The sequence below is a fragment of the Artemia sp. Qi Xiang Cuo genome, chromosome 19 (genome assembly GCF_049724085.1).
Source record: "Artemia sp. Qi Xiang Cuo chromosome 19, ASM4972408v1, whole genome shotgun sequence".
In the NCBI taxonomy this organism is placed as follows: domain Eukaryota; kingdom Metazoa; phylum Arthropoda; class Branchiopoda; order Anostraca; family Artemiidae; genus Artemia; species Artemia sp. Qi Xiang Cuo.
In genome coordinates, this window is record NC_142812.1 from 11,428,333 (window position 1) to 11,455,944 (window position 27,612).

General features: G+C 34.4%; 1 protein-coding gene across 3 annotated transcripts in view; it reads left to right on the forward strand.

Annotated features, from left to right (window-relative positions):
- Positions 1–27,612, forward strand: part of LOC148940498 (uncharacterized) — a 55,176-nt gene continuing 27,564 nt past the window's right edge. Inside the window, exons 1-2 of one of the 3 annotated variants that reach the window (XM_089105196.1) lie at positions 1–707; positions 21,511–22,475. In XM_089105196.1, the coding sequence (XP_088961322.1) occupies positions 2–707; positions 21,511–22,475 (1,671 nt within the window). In that variant the 5' untranslated portion in view covers position 1. Of the gene's footprint in view, positions 708–2,694; positions 2,772–21,510; positions 22,476–27,612 lie in introns of those variants that run through there. The other 2 variants (XM_089105197.1, XM_089105200.1) reach the window with 2 other exon arrangements.

The window sequence follows — 27,612 nt, forward strand, 5'->3', positions numbered from 1 at the left end:
CATGAAGACTGATGGTACTGAAGATTCTCTGGAAGATTCTATTAAACCACCCCCAAAACCCCATAGAAAATATAAAATTATGGCAAACTTTAACATGGTATCTACAGAACAAACTCCTCAGTCAAACATATTAGCCCTAAAGCCTGAAGGCAGTATTATTGTCGCTAATCAGCCACTTGGTATTAAAGAAGATGAACAATCGCGAGTGAATGAGCTGCTATTGAAGACTGAAAATCAAATAAAAAGTGTTCCTGCAACGTCTGTTTGTTCTTCCGTTTCAGCTCCTTCAAAACTGCAAGACATACAGCATGAGGAAACTAAATTGAAAGCCTGTTTATATCCTGCCAGCGCAGATAAAAAAATTTCTAGCAACGTCCAGGATGATTCTTTTGGTTACAGTCGTAAGCGAGAAATTATAAATATACCTGAAAACGTCTTTGTAGAAAAAGAAAGAATGCATAAAAACGTTTCAGTACAGACAAACTTTGGGAATGAAATACATTTTTACGAAGATGATATTTTGGAAGCTGTTTGGAAGAACCGAAGAGAGGATATTAACTACACTCTTAAAGAGCTTCTGGATTCTGGTTATAAAATAGCTGCTGATATGAAAGAGGCTGAGGGACGTAACGAGGAAGAAATCAAAGAAATAGACGTGCGAGTAGAAAAAGAACAGAACCAAGATATTGACCAACCAAAAATAAAAGGTAGGACTGCTAAAAGTTTTTTGTTTTGAAAATGTTCAGTTTTGACGTTCGGCTTATTATTTTTTAATCAGTTGAGCATTTCAGAATGAAATAATTGAAGTTTATCTAATTATTTGTTGAAATTGAAAGCTCTTGATTGATTTTATTATTCTTAAAGTGCTGGACTGGAGCAGCGCTTTCTGCTAGAATCGTAAGAGAGTATGTACACAGATCATAAGCAGGTCCTCTTGTAGAAAAGGTATTTTTTTTTAGCAATTGTTCTAGATTTGTAAAATGTGACTTTTCAAAAAATGGAAAATATTGTTTCATCGAGCCATGACTAGAAAAAAATAAAAAAAGAATACGGATGTATTCCGCCAGATGATTGATAGAAAATCAGAACTTGTAACAGGGTAATATAAATAGTGCTTGCATGCCACCTTTCTACTGGCACGAGATAAATCCTCATAACAAATCTTGGTCTCACACTATTCATCAAATTTAAACTTGAAAAAAAAAATAACTAAAATTTAGAGTTTTTAGAGTTACAGGTTTTATTTTACAAAGGCACTCTTTAATACCGCAGCCAGTGCCCAGCAGATTCTAAAACGACCACACTAATTTGATGGGCCAAAGGATAGCAGCATAGTCCTGTTTTGGTACAGTGAAGTGTAATTTTGAACTAGATAAATGGTCCATTGTCGGTTTTCGAATGACGTTAACCTTACTTGAAGGAAATTTAATTCCAAGGCATTTCTTTACAGTGATATTTGTAAAATTTATAAATAAGAAACTTTTTTTTGCAGAAACATTGACAATAAACTATTCCCTGTATTACTAGTTTCATAAAATTGAGTGTGCGTTTTAGTATTATATTAAAAATAGAGTTTTTTGTATAAGCCAGAACCTTCGACTTAATCATTGACTGAACTATGAAGAAAATATTCAGAGAAATTAAATTATTACCAATCAACCCTAGCTTGGAGCAATCAGAAGTCCCACCCAGCCCAAGTGTAGAAGACGTGGCCCGACCTTTAATGTCTTACAAGAGGTATATTAAATTCTGCATGCCCCTGTTAGCCTGAAAGTCAGCATTGGAAATAACTAACATGATGACAAATGAAGAGTATCCAGTCTTTCTTATGCTCAACCTGAGCCAGATAGAGGCAGGGGCGTCCGGAAAGGAGGAAGGGGAGGGGGGAGGGGCGTGCCACCCCCTAACGTTTTTGGCATTCGGTAAAATTTTCACCGAAGGCCAAAATTTCGGCAGAAATTTTGTAAAATCGGCTGAAATTTAGCAAAATGCTTGATTTCTGCAGAAAATTTAGTATAAATCAGGTAGCGGTTTAGTAAAATTTACGAAGATCGCCCTCCAATAAAATGAGCCTCGGGCCGCCCCTGGATAGAGGTAGTGGATAATTTCAAATATCTTGGGTCAATTAAAAGTATAATTTGAGGGAGTGGCACTAAAATTTACTTTTGCATAAAAACTGCTTCTAGGATGTTTTCCCAGCTCCTAAGAGCCCTATAAAAGAAGGAAATTTGAAATTTACCTCATGGTTATGCCTCATTGAAACATACGGAATAATTAAATATTTGGATCTTTCATACATTTGCACGACCTAGCCTGTGAAAGTAGCTAATATACACAAAAAAATCTCCGAAGACAGATGCTTCAAGCAAATTCTTGGCTTATGCCCACGGTCAAAGACCAACCAAACGGTTTTATAATTCAAGGTTGTAAGTTGGAGCTGGACGTCAAGACTATAATCAACCGCCAGCAGTCATCTTTTAGTTTGTCCAAATTTGGACAAAAGCCAATTTGATGGAAGAGCCTCTCGATCGGAAAGAAATTCTTGGGTGATAAAAACCGTCAAAACAGACCTTGAACAACAACCGATTAGAGATTTTCGGTAGTATGGACCCATGCTGATGTTTATAGCATTTCTTAATATTACTGCTACCTACATTTGACAGAGATAGCTTTGTCGTTGTGGCGGAAATATTAAAAATAATGAAATGCTGACATGGATAAGATCAGTGAAAGAAGTTTGGAAAATAGGGAAGTCAAAAGAAAGATTACAGGTTATTTACCTTCTAAACGGTAACAAATTAGCTGTGTGTTTTTTTCTAGGTTGGGTTTGTGCAAGTTTGCTTGTTCCAAGTTTGGACTGATTTGCATGCTAGGCTATAGGCCTAGCAAAGTCTATAATCTTTCAAACTTTATAGTCTAAGCTGGAAGGAATGAAGATAGAAGATTCAGGATACCTTTTATAGACTGAGCTGAGATTTTTGTATGGGCTGATCTATTTTTAACATTATGATTCTCAAATTGATAAAATTCTAGACAAAGGACTTTTTGATGTCTTGGAAAGCAAGCTGGTAAAATTCTACTTTTGGCTATCTTGGAAAGGGGTTAGGGTAGGAAAATGAAACTTTCAGGAATGAGTCTACGGGTTAAAAGATGGGTCAATATATACCAAATCATATTATTGAGTTAGGACTAAAGTGAATACACCATTCAATGCCTTTTTTGGTAAAATTCTACTTTAGCTACTTTTGGCTATCTTGGAAAGGAGTTGGGTTAGGAAAATGAAACTTTCAGGGACATATCTACAGGCTACAGTATGTCCTGGGAAGGTATTTTGAAGTACCTACCTCCACTCCTTCTCCCTCTAGAGGGTCCTGACCTTTGATGACCTTTAAAAATTCGTGTGTTATAAAAGTGAAACCTTATGATATAGATCTTCTGCTTAAATTGAAGTCCAACAAAATTGTTTTCAGCTTCACAACTTTGCTCAATCCTGATTTATAGAGTTTTAAAGATATGCAAATACATTTCCTAAATTTTTAAAATTAACATTGATATGGCTTAAAATACTACTCAAATAACAGGAATTTCATTTTCAGAACTAAAGCCAGAGAAAAGGAATCTTATAACTGAAAATTAAGGTAAAATGTTGTTTTGTTAAAATTTCAATAGGTATAGACCTGTCATGTAGGCAAATTTCAGAATCCTCTAGAGGGAGAAGGAGAGGAGACAAGTACTTCAAAATACCTTCCCAGGACATATTTTAGCCTGTAGACCCATCCCTGAAAGTTTCATTTTCCTAACATCACCCCTTTCCAAGATAGTTAAAAGTAACTAAAGTATAATTTTACCCCTTTTTTTAATGCTGATTATGAATATAATAAGCATTTCTATTGCAAATGAATTTCAGCCCCCCCCCCTATATATGCCAATTCAGGGTTAGGTTAGGTATAGGCTGAAATTCATTTCTGATAGAAATGCTTATTATATTCAGCATAAAAAAGGCATCAAATGGTGTATTCACTTTATTTGAAACTCAATAATATGATTTGGTATATATTGACCACAAGATGTCCCAGGAAGGGATTTTGAAGTACCTACCTCCACTCCTTCTCTCTCTAGAGGGTCCTTTCTGCTTAAAAACTTTGGTAAAATTCTACTTTACCTACTTTTGGCTATCTTGGAAAGGGGTTAGGTTAGGAAAATGAAAATTTCAGGGATTAGCCTACAGGCTCGAGTATGGGTAATTTTTGTGCAAATCATATCAGGTTAATTTTTACCAAATCATATTATTGACTTACAAATAAAGTGAATGTACCACTCAATGCCTTTTTTTTATGCTCTTTAAAAATATAATAATCACTTCTATTGGAAATCCAAATGTAAGCCCTTTTTGAGCTCTGAAAATGACAAAAATATATAGGGTGTAAAAAGGCTTAAAACATCTGTTTTAAACTTACTGTTTCATAATAAATCATTTTTTTATTCCACAAGCACTGACTTTCCATGATTAAGTTGGATAAAAAAAAGTTATTAAATAATATTATGCCATTTTCTTCTTCCTTAATGCTGAATGTTCAAGAATGTATTTTCAATTAAACATCTAAAATAAAGCAAGTGCATGTTGTCAAGGTTGCAAAATCAAGTTGTTTGAGGCTGCAATTAAATTTTTGCACAAGGCTGATGACAGTACTGATTTTTTCAGATATATTTTTTCTTTATTTCTTTGTTAATTACTAAGTTAGAATGATTCAATTAATTATGATAATTGTAAACATTAATTATGCTAATTATATATAAATATATATATATATATATATATATATATATATATATATATATATATATATATATATATATATATATATATATATATATATATATATATATATATATATATATATATATATATATATATATATATATATATATATATATATATTATACCTCCCACCCCTATATATACCAATTCAGGGTATATATTTGCCCATTAGGGGGGGGGGGGGGTAAATTTTATTTATGATCTAAATGGGAGGTATGTTAAAACTTTACCCCCACCCCCCAAATGTGCAAATATATACCCTGAATTTGTATATATAGGGGTGGGGGTAAAATTCATTTCTGACAAAAATGATTATTATATTTGGAAAGAGCATTAAAAAGGCATCAAGTGGTATGTTTACTTTATTCATAAGTCAATAATATGATTTGCAAAAAATTTACCAAAGTATGTTCCAGGAAGGTATTTTCAAGCACCTACCTCCACTCATTCTACATCTAAAGCATCCTCAAATTTGCTTAAATGACAGGTCCTATACCTATTAAAATTTTGACAGAACAACATTTTACCTTAATTTTCAGTTATTAGTTTCTTTTTTGCTGGCTTTAGTTCTGAAAATGCAATTCCTGTTATTTGAGTAGAATTTTAAGCCATATCAATGTTTTTTTTATTTAAGTTTTGGAAATGTATTTGCATATCTTTAAAGCCTTATAAATTGGGATTGAGAAAATTTATGAAGCTGAAAAAATTTTTGTTCTACTTCATTTAAGCAGAAGATTTATTTTACAAGGTTTCACTTTTATAACACACAGATTTGTAAAGGTTATCAAAGGTTTGGGCCCTCTTGAGGGGGAAGGAGTGGAGGTAGGTACTTAAAAATACCTTCCAATGACATGCTTTAGCCTGTAGACCCATTCCTGAAAGTTTCATTTTCCTAACCTAATCCCTTTCCAAGATAGCCAGAACTAGCTAAAGTAGAATTTTACCAGCAAGCCTACTAAGGTTAGGCAGGTGAGAATTTTGGGAATCTAGGGTGAATTTTTGGTGAGTGTCTGGTATAGATGTATGAGCAGTCCACCACATAAAGAGACATCTTTATAAAGAGAGAACACAGTTCTTACTTCATAATATGCACAATACTACTACTACTACTAACAACTCACTGCAGCACCAAGCTGCCTGAGGCCAACACAGCTACGCATACTCCTCCTCCACCCCAATCTATTCAAAGCCTCCATTTTTACACCCGCCCACGAAGTTCCCATTTCCTTTAAATCTTTCTTTATGGCGTCCTCCCACCCCAGACAGGGGCGACCTGCTTTCCGTTTTGCCCTAGATGGTTGGCCAAAAAGAACAATCTTCGGCAATCTGTCATCCTTCATCTGTACAACGTGCCCTAGCCACCACAACCTTTCTTTCCTTATAGCTCTAGAGAGCGGTACTGAACCACATTTTTCGTACAGCCTACTGTTTCAAATATGGTCAGTCAGCTGGGTACCCAGAACAATCCGTAAGCAATTTCTCTGAAAAGCATCTAGCAAATCTTCATCCACTTTTTGGAGCGTCCATGTTTCAGAGCCATCACTGTCATCACTGTAGCTTCTAATATTCTAATCTTGGTTTGAAGACTTATCTTCCTATTCTTCCAGACTTTTTTTAACTGTGAAAAAACACCCTGAGCCTTCGCTATTCTTTTTTTAACACCTTCACCGATCCCACTATCTATACTAATAATACTACCAATGCAAGTGAAGCTCCCCACCTGATCAATCTTTTCATTACCCAACGTCACCTTTTCATCTTCACTTATTCCTAACCTTAGTGACTTAGTCTTCCTAGCATTAATTTTCGAACCAATACTAGCACCCTGAACTCGAAAAACCTCTAAAATTTTATTCATTTTGCTCACACTTTCATCTAAGATGCTTAAGTCATCAGCATGATCCAGGCCCAGGAGACTTTTTACTCCCCATTTAATTCCGTAGTCTCCCATTTCCTTTCTTGTGCTCCTTAAAACAAAGTCCATCAAAATAATCCATGTAAAGGGGGATAAAACACAACCCTGCTTAACTCCTGATTTCATACAAAACCAGCTACTAACCTCATTTTCTACCTTAACTGCAGAAGTGTTATTCTTGTACATAGCAATAATCACTTTAATGTATTTGTCTGGCATACCATACAAGAATAAGACCTTTGCTAAAGCTCCTCTATCAGCTGAATCAAACACTTCCTCATAATCTATAAAACTGAAGACCAAAGGTGTTTGAAAACTCAGGCACTTCTCAATTATTAGCCTAAGAGTGAAAATTTGGTCGACCCATCCTCTACCTTTTCTAAAACCGCACTGTTCTTCTCTTAAAACTTTGTCTACGGCATCTCTCAGTCTAAAAAGTATCATATTACTAAGTAATTTGCTACCTACAGAGATCAGACTAATGCCTCGATAATTACGACACTCACTCTTATCACCTTTCTTATAAAGTGTTTTAATTAAGGTTTTATTAAAATCGTTGGGTACTTCTGTGATATCAAAAATTGCATTTAATGTCTTCAGTGGTTTACCTTTAGCTTACGAGCCATCTTGTTTAAAACACTCTTTTACCGCAATATCTGCATTTGAGAATTATTCGATTCTCTGCAAATTTGCTATGATTGTCAGCTCTCCCTCATAAAACAAATCTTCCGTCACATCATAGGTATCACAAACTTTTTCATTTTCCTCTATATCTTTTCCTGCAACTCCATCTCAGTTAAGCAAATTCTCAAAATATTCGGCCCATCTTGCTTTAGCTTTTTCCTTATCGCTAATTGCCACCCAATTCCTATCTTTAACTGGGACAAGTCCCGATTGACTACTACCTCTCAATTTTTTAACATGCCAGTACAGTATTTTACTATTATGCTGTCTAGTTGCATCTTCCAGATCCTCGGCAATTTTATCCATGGCCTCCACTTAACATCTCCTTAGTTCATATTTTAATCCTTTCTTCACTTTCTTTATATTGCTTTTGTTTTCATATGACCTATCACTCAGATAATTCTTGTACAAGTCCTTTCTCCTTTCTATTAAACATAAAGCTTTTTCAATAATATTCTTAGCTGCAGTTCTAGCTTTCTTCCCTAAGACACCTTCAGCAACTTCACAAATTATTTTTCAAAAATTATTCCAACCATCTTACACATTATCAAATTTTAAACTCGAGTTTAGTATTCAACTGTTCCTGGAAAGTTTCTCTCAAATTCTCATCCAGGAGTCTACCAGGATCCGCACTTCCCGGGAGGTAGTTACCCTTCCGAAATTTCAGCTTTAAACTAACCCTTGACTCTACTAGATGGTGATCTTTACTTTTAATATCAATAACAGCGCTCCTATATACCCAAATATCGTGTATTGATTCTGCCAGTCTTCGGTTTACTATAACATAATCTATAAGGTTTGCTGTCTTACCATCACATGAATACCATGTTATCTTATCAGCCATTTTATGACCAAACACCGTATTGGTTATAACTAGATTGTTATACCTACAAAATTACAAAAGTCTGTACCCATTACTGTTTTCTTTCCCTACACCAAATTTACCTACGCTAGGATACCATCTATACCTATTTCTACCAACCTGGGCGTTTAAATATCCCAGTGATAACCTCATATTTCTACCCGGGACCCTGTCTATTTGCTCCTGTAACTGTAAGTAAAATTCATCTGAGTCACTAGTATCTCCGTCAGTCGGTTCTACAGGGGCGTATACTACTATAACTGATACCCTGAACTTTCTAGTCATAAAAGGAGCAATTAGTATTCTATTAATAATACCTTCCCAGCCTAAACAAGACTTACCAGCTTCCTTATTCATTATGAGCCCTACTCCCTGTCTATGTACCCCATCCTTCCTGCATGAGTAAACAAACTCTATATCACCTAATTTCACATTTCCTACTCCTGTGATACGAGTTTCTAAAACTCCTAATAAGCCCAGTTTGAATTAATTGAATTCGTCAGTCAAAACGTTGATACAATAGTCATTTTTTAATGTTGTAACATTCCAAGTTCCAATGTTCAAGTTCTTTAAATCATTGAAATTATTTTTGCCTCAGGAAAAACAATGATCCCTGATACCAGTGCAGGACGGGGATCACATATCTTCTCAAGTCTACACCGAAGTGCTTAAGCCGGCTTAAAACCGGATAGCAAGAAGTCCCTGGGACCTCCATGAATGGAGGCTTTTTGTAATCCTGGGCCCATCTTGGTCACAACATGGTTCCCAACACTTGGCGATGCTCTTCCATTAACAAGAGTCAATATCCTGCACAGACAATCTCAAGCCTGTTACCTCCAACTCATTATATATTCATGCCTACAAATATTATGCTACTACCGGGAGGAAACCCGTAATAGATAAATTAGCTAGAAAGAGGTTTTTCAGCCCAAGGACGCCCATCAAAACATACCAATTCCAGAAAAGTTGTCCATTAGTCAGAATCCCATGCGAATGCTGTTTCGTTTACTAGGCTATAATTTCCTCGAGGGGCGCCACTCCTCAAGTGGGAATAGAGTTGACCTCAAGGTCCCAAGTCTTGCAGGTACCCCGAAAAGGTCGAGGCACCCCTTTACAGAGGCTGTTGTTTATAGATCATGATCTTACACCACGGTTGCTCTTCTAAAGAGGATCCTCCCGCAATGGGGTTTTGTATCACCATGCAATTTAACCCATTAATGGGAGAATGCTTGCAACTCATGGGACTTGTGGACAAACCAGTGGGCCCTTTTGAGTGCACATTTGAGGGGCCTTCTTCCTCCTCCGCCTGTATTTATGACCCCGGGCGAGGGTGCCCCAGATTCTATTATGGACCCCCAGGGACAAGGTTCCCCCTTGTTCCGGTAACTTCGATTCTTAAACGTGGAAGAGACCCTTTTGATTGCAGTTCATATAGGCCCATCACTGTTGCTTGTAATATTAGTAAGGTTTTTGAACATGTTCTGCTCCCATATATTATTGAACGAACTACAAAAGACTCATACCAATTTGGATTTCAACCTTGTATTGAGTGTCAACATGCGCATAAGGTCTTAGCTTCAACTCTTTATGATGCCCAGTCTAAAGGTTATGAATTACTTATTTGTGCTTTGGATTTGTCTAAAGCCTTCAATAGTATTTGCCATGCACAAATGTGGAACTCTTTGTCAGAGTTTGGAGTGAACCCTTCTATCATATATGCACAATAATCCTAGCTAATATATTTTGTAGCAAGAGAGTCTTTATCTTCACTTAATTCCTTGTTTTTCCAGTTTTTCTAAGAAATTCATGAATTTCTTAGAACCTATATATTAAAATAGTATATACCCCTACCCCCCCCCCCCCCCTAATGCGCAGATATATACCCAGAATTGCACTCTGGATCTAAATATGATCTTCATTTGCATTGTAAATGAACTTTACCACACCCCTAAATATATCCAAATCAGGGTAGGCTATATATTTGCACATCTTGGAGGCAATGGTAAAGTTTATTTGTGATGCAAATGAATGTTATATTTAGATTCAGAATGCAATTCTGGTGAGAGGTGATAATGTATACAGTAATATAATTTGTAGATAAATCACTTTGCAGCTGCTTCCATGGTACTTTACCTCCACCCCTCTAATGGGCAAATATATAGCCAGGTATGCATAATGTTCTATAGCTGCCAGTAGCAGAACTCAACAAAATTCCAAAAGCTGCTAGCACCTTAGCAGCACAACTTGTGTTTTGACAGATTTGCTTTGAGCAAAAAGTATTTTACATGTAAAATTTGCAGAACAGTGACAAATGTAACTTAATTTACCTTGCTGTTAGAAATATCAATAGTTTTCTTAATTACAGTTAACAGTGTAAACTAATTCCGTGGTAAGTCATATACTAGCCATGAATATCATACTTCATGATTCTACATGTACTATTTTATCAAAAAAATATATAATACTTACTCTAGTACTGCTAATGGAGTATAGTATTCAAAGTCTGAAGCATACTGTATATATCTTCCTGTTGTTAGTTATGGATGAAGTTGTATATTCTAATGTTATATATAGTATGAAAATAATGCATACCTAACTGCATGGTTGATAATCATTGGTCATTATAACTATAAAAAGCACCACTTGATTTTCTGCAAGAACAATACTGATTGGCACCCTGGCAGACTGAGCAATCTGAGACAAGAACAAAGCTTAACAATGGCTTAAAAGAAAATTTTCACATAGCAACATTGAAACTCAATGAATCTTTAGTTTGAATAAATTTTAAAAAGCAGCAACATCAGAGCTTCTGCTCTTTGTTTGAAGTTACTTTGTTGTTTCTTGTGGACACATTCACCCACAAAGCACAATAGTATGTTACTTCTCTAAATGCATTCTAAAATCATCTCAATGTGCTATTGAATTCAATACCAAATTCTAAGATTACTAATGTCTTCATCTTGAAACATTAAAGATCAGGATTGCATATTAGAAAATGAGAATATAAGACATAATGATATTCATAAACCAAGTGGAACATGAGGTTTTTTGGAGCCAATCTGGTTTACTACTTCACTAATGTTAAAAAATTTCAGTTTATCAGGACAGTCATTTGGTTGGAAGAAATGCCACTTCTGTGAATTGAAGTAAATGTCCAAGGCTGCTTCAATGAATTGCTTACATGTTTCATTAATAGGTGAGGCCCTGCCACTGGGTAACTAACTCAGTGCAAAGAGTGGCAGTACTAATACCACAGCCACAAGCACATGTGTCCCTACTACTGCCAATATTCTCAACAACTGATTTGCATGATGTCTTGCACATACAGCGCAATAAGGGGTGAAGAAGTTTTTGCTGTATACTGAGACAGGAATGCTTTGGATCTGCATTTACACTAGAAATATGCTCTAACCATGTTTTGTACTGGTTGAAAACTGTACTTCATGACAAACTCTGAATACCCTCTGAATTTGCAAGATCAACCAAGCGTCCAAGTTGATCAGATTTTCTGATTGACAATTCAACTGAGCTTGTATCAAATACATTCCCTATAATGGCAGTTCATTTATCAGCTGGGTTGTGCCTATTTGTTGCAGCAAAAAAGCGCAAATTGAGATTCTTCAAAAGTTTGTCTAAGAAGCTGCAAAGTTTCCAGGAAGTTGCAGCTACTCTAGCCATTCCTGGAGAATCTCCTAATTCAGAAACCACATTGTTATCAATCATCAGATGCAACATCATCCCTTGCAACATCAAGGGTTTCTGTTGTCAAACAATGGGAACACCATGGTAAAAAAAAAAATTGCAGATAAGGAAGATACCACTTTAAGAAGCAAGGAAGTAGCTGAGAATTAACTGGATCATCTGCTGAAAGTTGCAACTTCATTGTGGCAAGGTGATCAAGGTTTTTGTGCAGTATATTTGTAATTTTCCATAGTAAGAACTTCACCTTTTGAAGGGGAAGGGAAAAGTTAGATATGGTTTTGTTATTATCATTAATCCCTTCTAAACTAAGTATATCGCTAATCTAATCTAAGATAGTCATCTTGATTGTTGCTGAATAAGGAAAACATTAGGGGTAGTTGTCCCTGAAACTTCAGAAAACTTGTGCTGAGTATGTAGCAAGCCTAGTGGAGGAAAAGAATGATGTTTCTTGAAGCTGACACCTTGTGTCTCAATAATGGTTATCATTGCTTCAAAACTTTTTCCATAAACCATCTTTTTTTTACCAGTGGATATGAGGTTGCAAGGATCTGAGACCCACTGTGACAAGTTTTGGGCATCTCCTTCTGCCAATTCAATGTGATGTGCTGGATACCAGTTAAATTTATACCTGAGAGAATCACAGAAACCAAAAAGTGTCAAAGGACAAGTGGGCATATAAGCATGAAATATTGTCCATCTATAGTAGCACCTACAAGCTGCTGCTTTAAGATGGCCAGCATGAAAAGAAACTTTGTTTATTTTAAACAAAGTGAACTTTGTTTATGTTTATGTTAAACAAAGTTTGTTTATGTTTGTTATGTTAACTTTGTTAAACAGTGATTCTAGATGCTGGACTATTTTCATCTTAAGGTTTTGGAACTCCCCAGGTTGATTTAAGTCCATAAAGTTTGTTCCAAGTAATACATTGTAAATAATTGGCTTAGTGTTGATACATGTTAAACACTGGTTCCAAAGCTTAGTCTCTTCATAAAAAATTAGCATGTTTGGGGAGACACAGAGATTTTTGGGGAAATCCCAGAAAATTCAGTAATAGTGGAAGCACTGGCATTTTCTGTCAAAATCTTCCAACAAATTTCACATGGCTGTGAAAACTGCCAAGTACCATGGCTACTATGCTATCCCACTTTTTGCACGACTGTATATACCCCAAATTATACATTTCTCATGTTTTTTTTGTTTGTTTTTTTACCCTTTTTATTTTTTTGATTTCATCAGGGTTGATTCAATTTATACATATACATGTTGAAGCAAGAGCAATATATGGCTTAATGCATGGGAAATACAATTTGGGCTATATATTCACACATTAGGAGGGGGAGAGATAAAGTATAGTGGGAAGCAGCTTTGAAATGTATTACCTACAATTTTATTGCACAGTATCATGTAAGAATTATATTCTTAACAGGTTTTAATCTCAAGATTTCCAACTATGCATAATACACACTTTTTAAAGCTTTAGAATTTTGGAAGGAGTAGAGAGAAGATCTTGGAAACACCTTCATGGGGCATAATGTATAATCTGAATTCATTCTTGGAATTTTCAATCTCCTTATGCATCTATTTTCCAAGATATCAATCATATAGAATTTACCCAACAATTTGCTAAATTTATTGAAAGTCAGTGCCATAATGTAGCTTGGGTAGGAATGTGAGAATACATTCTTAGGCAATAGTTTTGGTGGCAAATTCACATCTGAATGTCTCATGTTGTAATCTTAGTGCAAGATTCGTTTTATCAGATAAATTATTTTACACAAAAGAGTGATGTTACTTGACATTTTCCCCAAATGTAAAACTGGAACCAAACACTAAAGTAGCAAAAGAGTATTACTATTTGATTCCCTGTTCCCTATTATTCCCTGTCTCTCTAATAAGACCAGAATGAGACTGAATCTTTTTAGACCGTCCCTAGGCTATATGAAAATTGTATCCCCCCCCCCTCTAATGGGGTCATATATAGTGTTAGGCTACACACAGAATTTGACTGTTTTTTTGTTAAATGGTATTATTTGACAATATGAGTCAACTATTGATGAGAAGCAAGTACAAAAAATGACACAAACCAAAGAATCAGTCTTTGGTTATTTTTTTTATGTATGGTTATATTTTTTTTTATATGGTTTTTTTTTTATATGGTTATTTTATATTTGGTTATTTTTTTTTATGTAATATTTTTTTTTATGTATAACAATCATTATATTTTGAAGCACTCTTGAACATAGAATCAAATTGGAGGCTACTACTCTGTTGATTTTATAATGTTTAGTTCTATAAAAACCATGCACAAGACTGCTAACAAATACAATAGTTGCTACTGTGACACTCGCACCACCCCCCCCCCCCCCCCTTGTGGGGCCATATTTAACCCTAGGCTATATACAAAAGTTTGCTGATTTTGTTGGTTTGCTTATTTCTCATGAACAGCTGGTTCATAATGCCAGTTTGGAAAAAAGTAAATTTTTGTATATAGCTTAGGGCTAAATCTAGCCCCATTTGGGGATGGGGCTTGGATGTCATTTTCTGATTAGCCATTACTGTAATTGAAAAACCATTAAATATGAAATCTCATATGTATTGCTTGTGTTATAAAGTATTTAGTTCATAAATTAGTTTTACAATAAGACTACTCAAAATTCCTTTTCTGCACTAAACACTATAATAACAAAATAGTAATGCCATTGATCCCCAGTTGAACCGCTCTAAATATAATGTGTCTTATTATGACAATTACATACGGTACCCCAAATGCCAGGATATTGGCCTAGGCTATATAAACCATTTTATTTTCCAATTTATATTAGCCTTATTGGTATAATGGACCAACTGTATATAGAAATAAGTACCATACAAAAATAATAGGAACCAACAGGATCAGGAAACTTTTGTATCATACAGTTGTAACACACTGTAAATTAGAAGCAATTTGGCCCAATAGTAACCAGAACTCTGATAAAGTAGTTTTGATAACACTACATCAAAAGAATTAACTTTTTATGCTGATTTCAAATTTATATAATTCAGTAAATATAATGTTACACATCAAAAGTTACAAGTATCAGCAAATTTGCCTGATTTTTAAAAAAAGGGGGAAAACCCTCCAAAAAGTCAAGTGATCTTAACGAAAATGACACCATCAGATTCAGCATGTCAGAGAATTCTACCATAGGGGTTTCAAGCTCTTATCTACAAAAATGTGGAATTTTGTATTTTTTGCCAGAAGAGAGATCAGTGATGGATTTTAATTAATTAATTTATTTTTTGTTTTCCCCATTACTTTAAAACTTAAAAAAAAAGCTTTTTCGCATGCTGACCAATGGTCTGCATTGTGCAGGTACTGATCTCATGATTCCATGCCTTCAGCCGGGAGTTCAATGCATGGTTCTGGGTAAATCATCTGATGCTTCACGTGTCGCTCTCCCTCCTCCCGATTTCTCCAGGTACCCATTTAGAGCCGGGTCGACTCTGGCTGAGCTTACAGGATCACATCATTGACCACTACCACACTATTTACCTTAAAGTACCTTAATTTGCACTTGTAAGCGATTAGTTGATAACCTACTCTGGTCGATATAATAGCAAAAAAACTGGAGGGAGCCTTTCATCCTAAAAGATGAGACCAGCTATCTCGAAAAATTAGGACAACTAGCCCACTATTCCTTTGTAACAAGTCCTATTGATTTGTTGAGATCCAACAATTCTTTCTGCTAGATGTTATGAATTACGATGACCAGAATTAGGGGTTTTATCCTGTCTCCTGTGGTTAGATTGTGTCCAGACACCAAAAGCGCATAAAGGATACTATCTCTTGCTTCCTAATAAGTTTGGTTGGGATCTAATCCCCCCTTCTGGTAGGCGCGATAACAAGAACATAGGAACCTTCTTCCCCTTCAGACAACTGGGGTATTACCATATCTGGGATGCAACTAGGTTCAACTAGAATACTGGGACCCAAAGGAACAATTGAGATACCTGGAATGTCCAGGAACCAAAAATATAACTAGAAAACTAACTATCACTTCCAACCAAGTTTGGTTGAAATCTGAAATCTTTGGTAGATTTATAATAGTGAAAGTTTAGAGACTGCCTTTTCCCTGTATCCCCTACTGAAACAGGAACAGGCCTGGACTCCCCAAAGACATGATTTGAGCACTAGCTCTATCTCCCTCTGAGTTTGGTTGAGATCCAACAATTCCTTCTGAAATATGACTTGATTATAATAAATTAATGTCAAACTTCCTGCTGACAAATCCAATTTTCGTATCTGACTAACTTTGGTCAACATCCAATAAACCTTCTTACTATTGCTTTGATACCATGAATTTAGGAACTCGCTTTGCTTCCCCCCCCTCACAAAAAAGAGAAAATGGGCATGGGATCCTAAAAGGCTCAATTGGGACACTTACTGTTACTTCTAACCAAGCTGGATTGAGATCTAATGTCCTCTTTTATTCCAAATTATAATGATAAGAATCTAGGTACCCTTTTACTTTCCCCACCTTGCAAAGGTTGGACCAGATCCTGATCCTCAATTAAATAAAAAGAACAAGTTTTTTTAACTGAAAGTAAGGAGCAACATTAAAACTTAAAACGAACAGAAATTATTCCGTAGGCCTATATGAAAGGAGCTGTCTCCTCCTCAACGCCTCGCTCTTTTCGCTAAAGTTTGACTCTGTCTCACAACTTTATTTTTTAAAACAGTACAAAAGTTTAGCGTAAAGAGCGAGGCGTTGAGGAGGGGACAGCCCCTTTCATATACGGAGTAATTTCTGTTCGTCTTAAGTTTTAATGTTGCTCCTTACTTTCAGTTGAAAAAACTTATTTTTTTTATTTAAATTCTGAATGTTTTTGGATTAATGAAGGTTTTTATTTTGGATCACCCTACATGAATAATTAAAAACAAATTTGCATACTGATTCTAGTTTTATTTGGTAAAATGGCTTTCTCGGAAGTTATTTAATTATATTTACGAACGTTTTTACTAATAATAAATATACGTAACTTACGAATTAACTTACGTAACGAACTTCTATATTCATATATTTTAATACCTATATTAGGGGGTTCACCCCCTGGTCAATACCTCGCTCCTTACGCTAAAGTTCGAATTTTGTTCCTATTCTTTAAAAATGACCCCTTAATCACAAAGGCTGTTAATTAGAATAAATAGCTCTTATGAAAGTACTAAAAAAAAATCCTTGGCTTAAAGAGCGAGGCATTGACTAGGGGGCGAACCCAATAATATACGTAATGATTTCTGATCGTTTTAAGTTTTGATGTTGCTCCTTACTTTCAGTTGAAAACTTGTTTTAAAAAAAATTAATTTCTGATCGTTTTTTAAAATAATGCTAGAAATCCGGCACCCCCTTCATAGCAATGTCCCTCCCCCATGAAAACTTCCTCTATGGAAAGATCCTTCCACATAACCCCGACCCCCCCCCCCGCTACCAGAAAAAATCCCCCTGAAAATGTCTTTATACTTTGCCAATAACCAATGCTATATGTAAACATTGGGTAAAGTTCATAACTTTCAGCCCTCCCCTGCAGGACTTTGGGGGGATTAAGTCATCCTAAAAGACATATTTTTTATATTTTCGACCATAAAACATAAAATCGCAAAGAAAGGAAGAAAACGAGGACAATTAACAGCCAGTGGAAAAATTGAAAAATTATGAAAATATTTTGGTCAAGACCTCCACTTGACCGTCCTCAGTGCAGAATCAAACTGATAAAAATATAAAAACCAAACCTTAAAATAAAAACACAAAACTAAAATTAGACGACCCTTTCTTAGTAACGGTGAAAGGGTAACCGTTACTAAGAAAGGGTCGTCCAATTTTAGTTTTGTGTTTTTATTTTAAGGTTTGGTTTTTATATTTTTATCAGTTTTATTCTGCACTGAGGACCGTCAAGCGGAGGTCTTGACCGAAATATTTGCATAATTTTTCAATTTTTTCACTGGCTGTTAATTGTCTTCGTTTTCTTCCTCTCTTCGCGAAATTATGTTTTATCATGATTAGCCAGTGTGGTCTTAGAAATTATTTTTGACCATGCTGAACAAAATGGCTATCTCAAAATTTTGATCGGGTGACTTTGGGAAAAAAAATGAGCATGGGAAGGGGCCTAGTCGCCCTCCATTTTTTTTGGTCTCTTAAAAGGGCACTACAAATTTAATTTCAGTTTGAATGAACCCTCCCACGATATTCTTGGACCACTGGGTCCATACGATCACCCCTGGAAAAAAACAACAACAAATAAACACGCATCCATGCTTTTTCTTCTGGCAAAAAATACAAAATTCCACATTTTTTGCAGATAGGAGCTTGAAACTTCTACAGTAGGGTCCTTTGATATGCTGAATCTGATGGTTTGATTTTCATTAAGGTTCTATAACTTTTAGGGGGTCTTTCCCCCTTTTTTTCTAAAATCAGCCAAATTTTCTCAGGCGTGTAACTTTTGATGGGTAAGACTAAGACTCTTGTGGTTTGATTTTCATTAAGATTCTATCGCTTTTAGGGGGTGTTTCCCCCTTTTTTCGAAAATAAGGCAAATTTTATGAGGCTCGTAATTTTTGATGGGTAAAACTAAACTTGATGAAACTTATATATTTGAAATCAGCATTAAAATCTGATTCTTTTGATGTATCTTTCGGTATCAAAATTCCGTTTTTTTAGAGTTTTGGTTACTGTTGAGCCAGGTTGCTCCTTACTTACAGTTCGTTACCATAAACTGTTCGTTACCATAAGACATAGCAGGGACAGGAGCTAATATTTTTTATATACATATCCATCAACCCTTCTAACAAATGCCCTGATGAGAAGAATTGATGGACCCTCTCCCAGGGGTTTCCATTAGGGTCAGGGGGGGGCTTCCCCCCCCCCAGATTTTGTGTTCCTCTGTAGATTTTGAAAAGTACTGTTTCTTATTCTCATTGAATGAAAATCGAAAAACAACAAAATTGCCCCTCCCCTAGATTTCGAAAATGTGTTTAGTCCTTGCTATCATTTTCATAAATTGACACCCCTGCCCCTCTCCCAATTTAGGGCCGATTTGGTATAAGCTCTAAAAAGGTGCAACTAGGAAGCTTACTCATGCTTCCCACGCAGTTTGCTTTAGGTCTGACAACTTTCACTGGTAAATGTTATGATAACATAAATCTAAAGAACTCTTCCCTTTGCAGTTGGTACAATATGGTTAGACCCTTCAAAAATCTCTCCTTGGACATTTACAATTACTTTATTTCAACTTTTACTGAGGTCCAACACCTCCTTCAACCAGCGTTCTGACGAAGAGACTTTAGGAGCATCTCCCCTTTTTCTCCTCCACAAAAGTCAAGTTGGGTTCACGTCCCCAAAAGACCTACCCAAGACACTAGTACTTCCCTCCTTCTATGTTTGGTTGAAATTTGAACACCTTTTCTGGTGGATGACCGAATTCCATGAATTTAGAGACGCCTCCCCTTGCCCTTGCAGAGGATGGAGGACACCCCAAAAGTCAAAACAACCCAATCCCAATTCATAAAAGGTTTGATTGGGACATGATAACTAATTTTGGTGGATATTTTGATTAGAAGAACTTAGACCCCCCCCCCTCAGAAGGTGGTATGTGTTCTGATCCATAAAAAAATGTTCAGCTAGGGCATTAGCTTATACTTCCGATTAAGTCGGGTTGAAGTTTGTCAGCTGTTTCTTACAGGTGTGCTAGTGAAACGATTCAGAAACCCCTCCTCCACCTACAAGGGAACTGGACCTGTTTCAGTCTGCTTCTAGTCCCAAGCTTTATATGCATTCAAAATTTCAGAAATTCTGATTAAGATTTAAAAAAAATATCTGGGTTTCCAGATTGTTCTTTCCAGGATTGTTTCCTAGAAATCAAGAACAGACAAATAACTTCTTGTCTCTTGTGTCAAATAGATAATTTGATATACTAAGCAATTTTGATATTGAACAATCTTCAATAAGTTTATATTTGAAATTTTGATATTTTCATATGATCTGACAATAAATTGAAATTTTGGATATTTAACAAAACTTTTCTTCCCCATTTCACAATCCCAAATTGGAAAAAGGGTCGAGTATGTGTCTCCTTTCATTAGAAGCCACACTGCTTATAACAATAAAAGAAGAAAAGAAAGAAAAACTACAAAGCAATCTTGTTGCTCCATAGCATGATTAAACGATTTTGTTGGAAGAAGACATAGTTATTTAATTTAACCATTTTTATTCTAAGTTATTTTGAAAGTAAGCTGAAAGAAAGTGACCAAGTTAGAAGATTCAAGAGAATACATAGTTAAAAGTTTTAAGGGAATAACAAAGAACAAAGCAACTATAATCCCAGAAAAAGAAATTTTCATTTTATTTAAGCTACATTTATTGACAAAACATCAAAATTAAGTACAAGGTTCAAGAGAAATAACTTAAAGAGTTGGACATTGCTACTAAGAGGAGAAGCCGTATTCTGTTCTTTTAAATTCTATATATTGACTCTATTTATTTTTTGGTCATTTCAAAATTAAGATAAAGGAAACTAAATTGGAAGTTCGAAAAAAAAATGACATAAAAAGAGCTAAGCAATTTAGTTGAAGAAGAAGCTATATTTATTCAACTTAAGCTATGCCTGTCTGTCATATTTGTTTTAGAAAATAAGTTAGAAAATTTGACAGAAATACATCATTAGACAAATTTAAAGGAAGATGTTGTATTTATTTCATTTCAGACATGTTTATTGAATATATTAATTTCAGGCTATCTTGAAAGTGTACACTTTTGAGGGGAAGACAGATTTATTTCATTTAAGTCATATTTATTGACCATATTTATTTAAGACTTTTCCAAAGTAAGATGAAGGAGAGTCAGTTAGAAGTTTATGAAGAATAACATAAAAACAGCTGGACAATTTTTATTGAAGAAAAAAAAACATATTTATTTCATTTAAAGCATATTTCTCAACCATATTTATTTCAGACTATTTCGAAAGCAAGATGAAGGAGAGTCAGTTAGGGAATTTGAGAGGAATAAAATAAAAACAGCTGAATAATTTTAATTGAAAAAAGACCAGATTAATTTCATTTACATCATATTTATTATTTATTTCAGATTATTTCGAAAGCAAGATGAAGGAGAGTAAGTCAGGAAATTTGGGAGGAATAAAATAAAATAGCTGGACAATTTTAATTGAAAAAAGATCATATTTAAATCATATTTACCTTATTTATTCATATTTATCATATTTATTTTAGATTATTTCTAAAGCAAGATGAAGGAGAGCCAGCTAGAAAATTTGGGATAAAATAAAATAACTGGACAATTTTAATTGGAGAAAATATCGTATTTATTTCATTTAAGTCGTATTTATCAACCATATTTATTTCAAATTATTTCGAAAGCAAGATGCAGTAGAGTCAGTTAGAAAATTTAGGAGGAATAAAATAAAACAGATTGACAATTTTAATTGGATAAGTAATTATATTTATTTCATTTAAGTCATGTTTATCAACCCTATTTATTTCAGACTATTTCGAAAGCAATATGAAGAAAAGTAAGTTGGAGGATTCAAAACTGGATTATATCATCATCAATATGGATGATGTTTGCCAAGAAAGATCACCTGATATATTTGAAGATAGTGAGGAAAATGATTTCTTAGAAACTAAGAATAATCACATCAGAAATATCAGTTCAGGAGCATTCAGTCCAGGAGATCATAAGACAACCAGTTCAAGAGCTACTATAAACAAACACAGAAATGAAGACAATAGTCCAGAAGAAATTACTTCACATGAGATTACAAATACGCTAAACATGATTAAAAAGAATACGCAACATATTGATACTGATGAAAAAATGGAAGTCGGTAGTGATTCTAGTATACCTTCACCTATCTTGAATAGCAGAAGGACTGCAACCAAGGAAGTGCAGTATTGTGCCAATGATATCAGTATACCAGCTGCAACTGAAAAAAATTCAAAACGTTGGAAAAATGAAATTAATGATACGACGGAGATCTCTACAGATTCTAGTGTACCTTCGCCTATTCTGAGTAAGAGAAAAGATTCTGTTGAAGAAACACAGTTTTGCAGCCATGGATATAATAAAAAAGATATGAGTTTTTCTGAAAACGAAACTGTCTGTAAACTAGAGGGACATATTGAAGAAAAAACTTCAGTCAATGATTCAAGGGAAGATGGGAATTTTGTGAGCCACAATCCTGTTTATAATAGGGAATTTTCTAAATTTAAAGAGTCTGATAGTCATGAAATGTATTCAATGAGTTATTCAAAGGCTGCTCGTTCATCAAATAATGAAGGTCAGTCTTCCAGTTACAGGCATGAAAGCCGTGGTCACGGAAACTATGTAGAAATAGATTATTATCAAAAGCCTCATTTATACAGGAACAATCTACCTACTTTGATGAAAAATCCATCTGAACTGATTCCTGTTAGGTCTTCAGTATATCACCAGGTACTTTTCAAAGAGGTAATCAATTCAGTCATTTCTTCAAACCTGTTCCTTTTTCCCTAAGATGATCAAATTTTAAATGTTTTATTTAATTTATTTGAAGGTACAAAAAAATTAACCCCTAATGGAGAGCAGAGCTCATAAAGTTGGGGTATAAATATAGTAAGACAGATAAAAGAAATACTACATTTCGTCATAGTAATAGCAAAAACGGTACCAAAAAAAAAACAGCAAAAACATAAAAAACAAAGAGTTAAAGAAATGCTGGGATCGAGGAGCGTGGGAGGTCATCCTGAGACAGGAGGGGCGTGGGATGTCATTCCAGGATAGTTTACCTATTGCTACAACTGTTAATTGGAATTGTTCAGAGACGAATAATTACTAAAAGTTGTGTTAATGCAGGACTTACCTTTCCATTTTAATGGACAACCCATCTGAAGTTGTTCCAGTTAGGTCTTCAGTGTATCACCAGGTGCTTTTCAAAGTAGTAATTAATTTCATCATTTCATTAGTTTATTAGGCATGGACTCCTGTTAGGTCTTCAGTCAGTCTATCACAAAGTGCTTTTCAAAGTAGTAATTAATTTCATCATTTCATTAGTTTACTAGGCATGGACTCCTGTTAGGTCTTCAGTCAGTCTATCATAAAGGGCTTTTCAAAGTAGTAATTAATTTCATCATTTCATTAGTTTATTAGGCATGGACTCCTGTTAGGTCTTCAGTCAGTCTATCACAAAGTTCTTTTCAATGTAGTATTTAATTTCATCATTTCATTAGTATATTAGGAATTGAATCCTGTGAGATCTTCAGTCAGTCTATCGCAAAGTGCTTTTCAAAGTAGTAATTAATTTCATCTTTTCATTAGGCATGGACTCCTGTTAGGTCTTATGTCAGTCTATCACAAAGTGCTTTTCAAAGTAGTAATTAATTTCATCATTTCATTAGTTTACTAGGCATGGACTCCTGTTAGGTCTTCAGTCAGTCTATCACAAAGTGCTTTTCAAAGTAGTAATTAATTTCATCATTTCATTATTAGGCATGGACTCCTGTTAGGTCTTCAGTCAGTCTATCACAAAGTGCTTTTCAAAGTAGTAATTAATTTCATCATTTCATTAGTTTACTAGGCATGGACTCCTGTTAGGTCTTCAGTCAGTCTATCACAAAGTGCTTTTCAAAGTAGTAATTAATTTCATCATTTCATTAGTTTACTAGGCATGGACTCCTGTTAGGTCTTCAGTCAGTCTATTACAAAGTGCTTTTGAAAGTAGTAATAAATTTAATCATTTCATTATTTTATTAGGCATTGACTCCTGTTAGTTCTTCAGTCTGTCTATCACAAACTTCTTTTCAAAGTAGTAATTAATTTCATCATTACATTAGTATATTAGGCATGGACTCCTGTTAGTTATACAGTCAGTCTATCACAAAGTGCTTGTCAAATTAGTAATTAATTTCATCTTTTCATTAGTTTATTAGGCATGGACTCCTGTTAGGTCTTCTGTCAGTCTATCACAAAGTGCTTTTCAAAGTAGTAATAAATTTCATCATTTCATTAGTTTATTAGGCATGGACTCCTGTTAGGTCTTCAGTCAGTCTATCACAAAGTGCTTTTCAAAGTAGTAATCAATTTCATCATTTCATTAGTTTATGAGGCAAGGACTCCTGTTAGGTCTTCATTGATTAAATCACACAGTTCGTTTCATATTAGTAACTAATTTCATCATTTCGTGATATTAATAGTCATGGTCTACTGTTAGATATTCAGTCTGATTGTTACACACTGAATTTCAAAGAATTAAACAAAGTCATCTTTTCATGATTTTATAAGGCATTTTCTCCTGTTAGATCTTATGTCAGTATATAACAAAGTTCTTTTCAAAGTAGTAATCACTTTCATCATTACTTTAGTTTATTAGGAATGGACTCCTGTTAGGTCTTCAGTCGGTCTATCACAAAGTGCTTTTCAAAGTGGTAATTAATTTCATCATTTCATTAGTTTATTAGGCATGTACTCCTGTTAGGTCTTCAGTCAGTCTATCACAAAGTGCTTTTCAAAGTAGTAATAAATTTCATCATTTCATTAGTTTATTAGGCATGGACTCCTGTTAGGTCTTCAGTCAGTCTATCACAAAGTGCTTTTCAAAGTAGTAATTAATTTCATCATTTCATTAGTTTATTTGGCATGGACTCCTGTTAGGTCTTCAGTCAGTGTATCACAAAGTGCTTTTCAAAGTAGTAATTAATTTCATCATTTCATTAGTTTACTAGGCATGGACTCCTGTTAGGTCTTCAGTCAGTCTATCACTAACTGCTTTTCAAAGTAGTAATCAGTTTCATAATTTCTTTAGTTTATAAGGCATTGTCTACTGTTAGATAGTATGTATTTCTATCTAAAACAGCTTTTCAAATTATAAATCATATTCATCTTTCCTTTATTTTAATAGTAATTGTCTCATATGAGATCGACTGTAAGTGTATCACAAACTGCTTTTCAAAGTAGTAATCAATTTCATCATTACATTAGTATATTATGCATGGACTCCTGTTAGTACTTCAGTAAGTCTATCACAAAGTGCTTTTCAAAGTAGTAATAAATTTCATCATTTCATTAGTTTATTAGGCATGGACTCCTGTTAGGTCTTCAGTCAGTCTATCACAAAGTGCTTTTCAAAGTAGTAATTAATTTCATCATTTCATTAGTTTATTTGTCATGGACTCCTGTTAGGTCTTCATTCAGTCTATAACAAAGTGCTTTTCAAAGTAGTAATTAATTTCATCATTTCATTAGTTTATTAGGCATGGACTCCTGTTAGGTCTTCAGTCAGTCTATCACAAAGTGCTTTTCAAAGTAGTAATTAATTTCATCATTTCATTAGTTTATTAGTCATGGACTCCTGTTAGGTCTTCAGTCAGTCTATCACAAAGTGCTTTTCAAAGTAGTAATTAATTTCATCATTTCATTAGTTTAATAGGCATGGACTCCTGTTAGATCTTCAGTCTGTCTATCTCATACTTCATTTCAAAGTAGTAATCAGTTTCATCATTACATTAGTTTATTATGCATGGACTCCTATTAGATCTTCAGGCAGTCTATCACAAAGTGCTTTTCATAGTAGTAATCAATTTAATCATTTCATTAGTTTACTAGGCATGGACTCATGTTAGGTCTTCAGTCAGTCTATCACAAAGGGCTTTTCAAAGTAGTAATAAATTTCATCATTTCATTAGTTTATTATGCATGGACTCCTGTTAGTTATTCAGTCAGTCTATCACAAAGTGCTTTTCAAAGTAGTAATTAATTTCATCATTTCATTAGTTTACTAGGCATGGACTCCTGTTAGATCTTCAGTCAGTCTATCACAAAGTGCTTTTGAAAGTAGTAATCAATTTCATCATTTCATTATTTTATTAGGCATGGACTCCTGTTAGGTATTCAGTCAGTCTATCACAAAGTGCTTTTAAAAGTAGTACTCAAATTAATAATTTCATAAGTTTATTAGGCATGGAATCCTGTTAGGTCTTCAGTCATTCTCTCACAAAGTGCTTTTCAAAGTAGTAATTAATTTCATCATTTCATTATTTTATTAGGCATGGACTCCTGTTAGGTCTTCAGTCAGTCTATCACAAAGTGCTTTTCAAAGTAGTAATTAATTTCATCGTTTCATTAGTTTATTAGGCATGGACTCTTGTTAGGTCTTCAGTCAGTCTATCACAAAGTGCTTTTCAAAGTAGTAATTAATTTCATCATTTCATTAGTTTATTAGGCATGGACTCCTGTTAGGTCTTCAGTCAGTCTATCACAAAGTGCTTTTCAAAGTAGTAATCAATTTCATAATTTCATTAGTTTATTAGTAATTGACTCCTGTTAGGTCTTCAGTCAGTCTATCACAAAGTGCTTTTCAAAGTAGTAATTAATTTCATCATTTCATTAGTTTAATAGGCATGGACTCCTGTTAGATCTTCAGTCAGTCTATCAACAAGTGCTTTTGACATTAGTAATCTATTTCATATTGTCCTTAGTTGATGAGGCATTGACTCCTATTAGATATTCAGTCAGTCTATCACATTGTGCTTTTAAAATTAGCAATCAATTTAAACATTTCATGATATTTTAAGTAATTGTCTCCTGTTAGATCTTCAGTCGGTCTATCACACACTGATTTTCAAAGTAGTAATCAATTTCATCTATTCATTAGTTTATTAGGCATGGACTCCTGTTAGGTCTTCAGTCAGTCTATCACAAAGTGCTTTTCAAAGTAGTAATTAATTTCATCATTTCATTAGTTTATTTGGCATGGACTCCTGTTAGGTCTTCAGTCTGTCTATCACAAAGTGCTTTTCAAAGTGGTAATTAATTTCATCATTTCATTAGTTTATTAGGCATGGACTCCTGTTAGGTCTTCAGTCAGTTTATCACACAGTGCTTTTCAAAGTAGTAATTAATTTCATCGTTTCATTAGTTTATTAGGCATGGACTCCTTTTTGGTCTTCAGTCAGTCTATCACAAATTGCTTTTCAAAGTAGTAATTAATTTCATCATTTCATTAGTTTATTAGGCATGGACTCCTGTTAGGTCTTCAGTCAGTCTATCACAAAGTGCTTTTCAAAGTAGTAATCAATTTCATCATTTCATTAGTTTATTAGGCATGGACTCCTGTTAGTTCTTCAGTCAGTCTATCACAAAGTGCTTTTCAAAGTAGTAATTAATTTCATCATTTCATTAGTTTATTAGGCATGGACTCCTGTTAGGTCTTCAGTCAGTCTATCACAAAGTGCTTTTCAAAGTAGTAATTAATTTCATCATTTCATTAGTTTACTAGGCATGGACTCCTGTTAGGTCTTCAGTCAGTCTATCACAAAGTGCTTTTCAAAGTAGTAATTAATTTCATCATTTCATTAGTTTATTTGGCATTGACTCCTGTTTGGTCTTCAGTCAGTCTATAACTAAGTTCTTTTCAAAGTAGTAACCAATTTCATCATTTCAATAGAATTTGAGTCACTGAATCCTATTAGATCTTCAGTCAGTCTATCACAATCTTCTTTTCCAAGTAGTAATCAATTTAATCATTTCATTATGTTATTAGGCATGGACTCATATTAGGTCTTCAGTCGTTCTATCACAAAGTTCTTTTAAAACTAGTAATCAATTTCATCTT